At 58.8% G+C, this 4,628-nt stretch overlaps 1 protein-coding gene across 1 annotated transcript in view; it reads left to right on the plus strand.

Moving 5' to 3' along the window:
- The window catches only part of LOC119091599 (peptidyl-prolyl cis-trans isomerase), a gene marked incomplete in the record, with an annotated part of 6,389 nt that extends 5,897 nt beyond the window's left edge, over positions 1–492 (plus strand). The window contains 1 exon segment of the mRNA XM_037214410.1: positions 149–492. Coding sequence (XP_037070305.1) covers positions 149–207 — 59 coding nt within the window.
- Positions 493–4,628: the final 4,136 nt, after the last annotated feature.

Raw genomic sequence — 4,628 nt, forward strand, 5'->3', positions numbered from 1 at the left:
CATTTAGTTGCCGGCTTCGCCGCACGATCTAGGACGTTCGCCGACACCTGAGCGCCGAGAGGCCCTGGTGACCGTCCACCGTCGCCGCCAACCTCCTACGTGACCCCAGTGTGACCCGCCATCCTGACTCCCCCGTGACGTTTCGCAGGCACCCAAAACGGCAAGCCGACGAAAAAGATCATGATCGACAACTGTGGCCAGATCTGAGCCGCCAGCGACCTGGCCGTGGCCCCGGGTCACCGGAAGCGTGACCCCGGCCTGACCCCGGGTCACCGGTGACCGTGACCTGAGGTGACCTGCGGCCGCGCCTGCCGTCCCAGTTGTATGGGTCGCGGACCCTGGCATTCCCTTTCACGATGTTCGGTGTGCGAGCTACTCTCCCTTTATCTCCCGCGGCGCGTTGGCCCGCGCGAAGATTGGTGTCAATAAACGGCTCTGAGGTGACCCGACCCCGCTTCGCTGGGTTGTCGCAGTTCAGTGTGCTGGAGTCTTTTCTTTGCAGTGAACTTTTTGCCTATTTGGCAGCAGTTGCCATGTGTGTGCCATCTTCGGGCTGATTCCTTGGGACTGGAAGGCCGCCGACGGATGGTGCCAGGCGCTCTTTGCCATCCGCTGCCCGCCAACTGCGGAAGCAGGAACGTTGGAGGCACCGTTGGAACGGTGATACGCAAACGCATTTGTCATCCATCATGGGTAGCGCATAAATTGGGACACTAGTTGGATTGGTGGAAGTTTCGCACCACGTCTTGAGTGCTGCCGACTTGTACTAGCGGGTACATTGGCACACTGGGAACCAGTCACAGACGCATACTGCCGCCGTGCTCGCGGCCGTAGTTGTATTAGCGATGAGGCGAAAGCGTTTCCTGCGGATTGACTGCATCATCAGGCCCCCTGTCGTGGGTTGTGGTTGACTATGCGAGGAGTGAGATGGAAGACTTTCCCCCGGTGATGGAATGATTGGGGAAACTTGGGGCGAGACCGGCGTATCCCGGTCTGCCCCGAGTCTGCGAGTCGAAGACTGCATCAGGGATCCTGGGTCCTACGGACAGGTGCGGTACCGGTACATTTTCGGTGGCAGCATGTCCACGGACGAGACCAACGGCGCGGAGAAGCCTGCGGCGAGTCCTGTTCTCAGACGGCGGCCAGGGCGCAGGCTTTTGCGGTGGGAAGGCATGCGCTCTGCCGGCATTGACGCCGCATCGACCCCCGTCCGCATTGTTAATGCTGGTGTGATTGCTCTCCACCCTCGCATCGACCGGGCTTAGCGGTCTATAAAGGCAGCCAAATGAGCCGGCGTGGTGCAGGCACTCAAGATGGGCTATTTCGGGTGTCCGGTTCTGGGAAATTTGTCCGGAACGACGCAGATAAAACCGGTGCGGACCGGATCTCACCGGATTGACCAAACGTGAACCGGGCCAGGCCAGAGAGGCTAGAAGCAGGGATGTGATTTCCTGTTAGTCGTGGAGGGGATCTTCAGTCAACCACCCCACTTTAAAAGGGAGGTGGTTCAAATCCGAAGAGGCCGTTTGCTGAGCACGTTGGTAGGTGTGCCGCTGTCTTCCGTACGGACCCCAAATTGCCTTCCGTCACTACGCTTCTGACTCGGTCCTCAAACCCTCTATAAGCGGACTAGCTTCAAACCAGGAGGACAATGAAGTCGCTCTTCGCTGGACATACAGGCCCCGGGCTGGACTCCAGGGAATCTCGGTCATGAGTCCATGTCCAGGCGAATCGCCGAGCGTGAACATTTTCCAAACAAACATCACGTTAGGCACGGACAGACAGTGCCGAATGCGGACCCCTCCGGACCAGAACGTCGTAAAGAACGCGTCGACATTGGGCGATCTCATGAAGCGGGCAGCTGTGACGTGGCTGGTGCCGTGCTGTTGGAGCTGCGATTGTACAGGTGAATGACTCCGAAGTCACCCCGACATTTACCGGTGCGTAAAGCCTGCATTTCTTCCTATTATACTGGCGGTGCAGCTCCGCGCAGGGCACCGCTCCAGCGGCGTCCGCCCCGCTCCCTCTCCTCTCCGCCTCGCACCGCCCTGACCTCGCCGCCTGCTCCCGTGACAAACCGCCGCCGGCTGTGCGCGGACGCTCGCCGACCCAGGGTCAATCGGCGGCCGACCGCGGCAGGCCCGTGCGTGCCGGGCGCACGTCCATCCTTACAAGTGGACGGTGTGGAGAGGAATATCGTCTGACCCTAGGTATTTCGTTGAGTTTCGTTCATGGAGGGCATGGCGTACTACAGATTTTGTCAATTTCTTATTAATGAGCGTTGCACCGGGGGACGAGGTGGGTGGGACGCTCAGGAATGTATTTTTGTCCCCTTAGAATTTTTTGAGGCCCTTTGAACAAAACACACCCTTTCAAGCCAACCTAGATTACCCAGGTGCAGATCGAGAAGGGTCCCATAATAGAGCTAGAGGTTCCAGATCTGGCTCCGAGGGCTTACTGCATCAAAGCGCAGCCTGCTTTCTGGATCATGCAGTAGCGCAGGCGGCGGGGGGGGGGCGCAATGATTCGTGTCCCCCCCCTCCCAGGTTCCGAGAAGCCGGAAGGGCCCTCGAAATCTACGATTAAGGGCCCGAAAAACCAGCCGGAGCTCTCATTCAGGCAGACCCGGCTCGCAGGGCCGGGCACTCCAATACCAGCCAGAGGGACCTGGGCGCTGATCAAGGACCCGCTGGCTTGATAAGGGCCTCTATTTTGGTCAGACACCGCCAGTAACGTACAGTCGGCTCCGTGGTAACATGAGTCTAAGGGCCCATTTCCCAAGCAGGGACAAGCCAGAGCCGGCAATCTAAATTGCTGTGGTCCCACAGCACCTTACAGAGGCCCTATGATGTCGAGGGACCCGAGTCGGTCAGAGACAGTGCTCGGGGAGGCCCGAAGAACCTGGAGGGCCCGCCGGGTTCGACGATTAAAGGCCCAACGGGATGGTCTAAGGGCCGCATTCGCAGCGTAGGTCGGGGCCTTATTCAGGGACCCCGACCCGCGAAAACGAACCATCAAAAAACGGTCAGAGGGCCCTTTGCGCCGATTGGAGACCGCCTGAGCCGAAAACGTCGGTCAGGTAACACCATACCACATGGTCGGTTCCGTGTTGGTATGGGCCTGGGGATCCTCATCCCAATCAGTTATAAAGCGAGGGCCAGCGATTTACACTGGTCGGGGGCCTTATATCTGTCTGGTCCGCAGTGCCTAACAAAGAGCCCTGTGCTCGCAAGGGCCGAAGAGGGACCCTGGCGGCGCACAAGAACCGACGATCAAGGGCCCGGTGGGAGGCCATAAGGGCCCGAAGGACTGGTAGGTCACGTAAAGAATCGCGGTGCGTTCCGTCGTGACCTGAAATATCGGTCAGAGGTCCTCTGGCACCGTTTGAGGAGCCCTTAGACAATGCGGGTGTCCGAGTGAGTTAGAGACCACGAACACCGAACAGTCGGCTCCATGCCTGTCTGGGCCCTTGATGCCCATTTCTCAAGCAAAAACGGGGCCGGGGGCCGTGATTTGCAATGTTCGGGGGCCCTAACTTAATGAGGAGATCCTGTGACGGTCAGGGGCCTCAGTGCCGAACAGGGGTCCTGTGACGGCAAGTGGCCCTGAGTCGGAGCGGTGTTTAAGGGGGTCTGAAGAGGGGCCGGAGGGTCTCTCGAGATCAAAGATCAGGGACCCGATGGGATTGTTGAAGGGCCCGAAGCGCTGGCTGTAGGTCACATTAAGGACTCCCTCTCTTAGGACCGTGATCTCAAATGTCAATAAGATGATCTCTTGCGCCGATAGGGAGCCCTGCGACGGGCGTTCCTCTATTTTGGCCAGGGATCACGTACAACGAGCAGTTAGTTCCGGGTCGGTCTAAGCTCCGGGTACCCATTTCCCAAGCAGCGACAAGGCCGGGCCCACGATTTACGTTGATCGGGTTCCTGTATCGTCCAGGGTACTCCAGTGCCTACAGGGCAGTCTGTATCAACAGAGGGTCCCGAATCGGCCGGGGGAGAGGTGGGGGGGGGGGGGGGAGATTTGCTTGATATAGAAGTGGACGTGAGCCCGAGTGGCGGGGCGTCTCTTGTGTTGGCCGGGACCCTCTGACAACTGAAAGGAACATGGGAACTTTTGATGAGTGCTCACGTTGAAATGGAAGAGCCCTGTGCCAGTCAGGACTCCCAGTACCGAACGGTGGGCCCTCCAACCCAACCCCACCATGAGCCCAACGGAAGTCTTTGTGCCAATTATTTGACCACCTGCGGTGGGCAGGGATGCTGTTGCGTTAATGACGGCTCATGCGTCGATCCGGGGTCAACTGTGCGGGCAGAAGGCCTGCCGCGTCAGGGAGCGAACCAATGTGATATGGTGTACCCCTCTAAGGGTCTCCGTGCCGGCCAGGGGGTGTCGCCCCATGTCGCCAGAATGACGGCCGGAAAATACACGTTGGTTGGACGGAATGGCCCTTCATTCTTTGACGGAGAACAGCGATGCATCCCGCAGTGTTGCACTTGAGGTGGCCTCTTAACCGGAAAGAAGTAAGGGGTCTCATTAGTGCTGAATGGAGTGGGTCGGAATGAGTTAAAAATGCACGGGGCCATCCCATGCTTCCCTGAGAACGTCCTTTTTCAGAATCGGCTAGC

Source organism: Pollicipes pollicipes, unplaced genomic scaffold (assembly GCF_011947565.3).
Source record: "Pollicipes pollicipes isolate AB1234 unplaced genomic scaffold, Ppol_2.1 Scaffold_1600;HRSCAF=1878_pilon_pilon_pilon, whole genome shotgun sequence".
Lineage (NCBI taxonomy): Eukaryota > Metazoa > Arthropoda > Thecostraca > Pollicipedomorpha > Pollicipedidae > Pollicipes > Pollicipes pollicipes.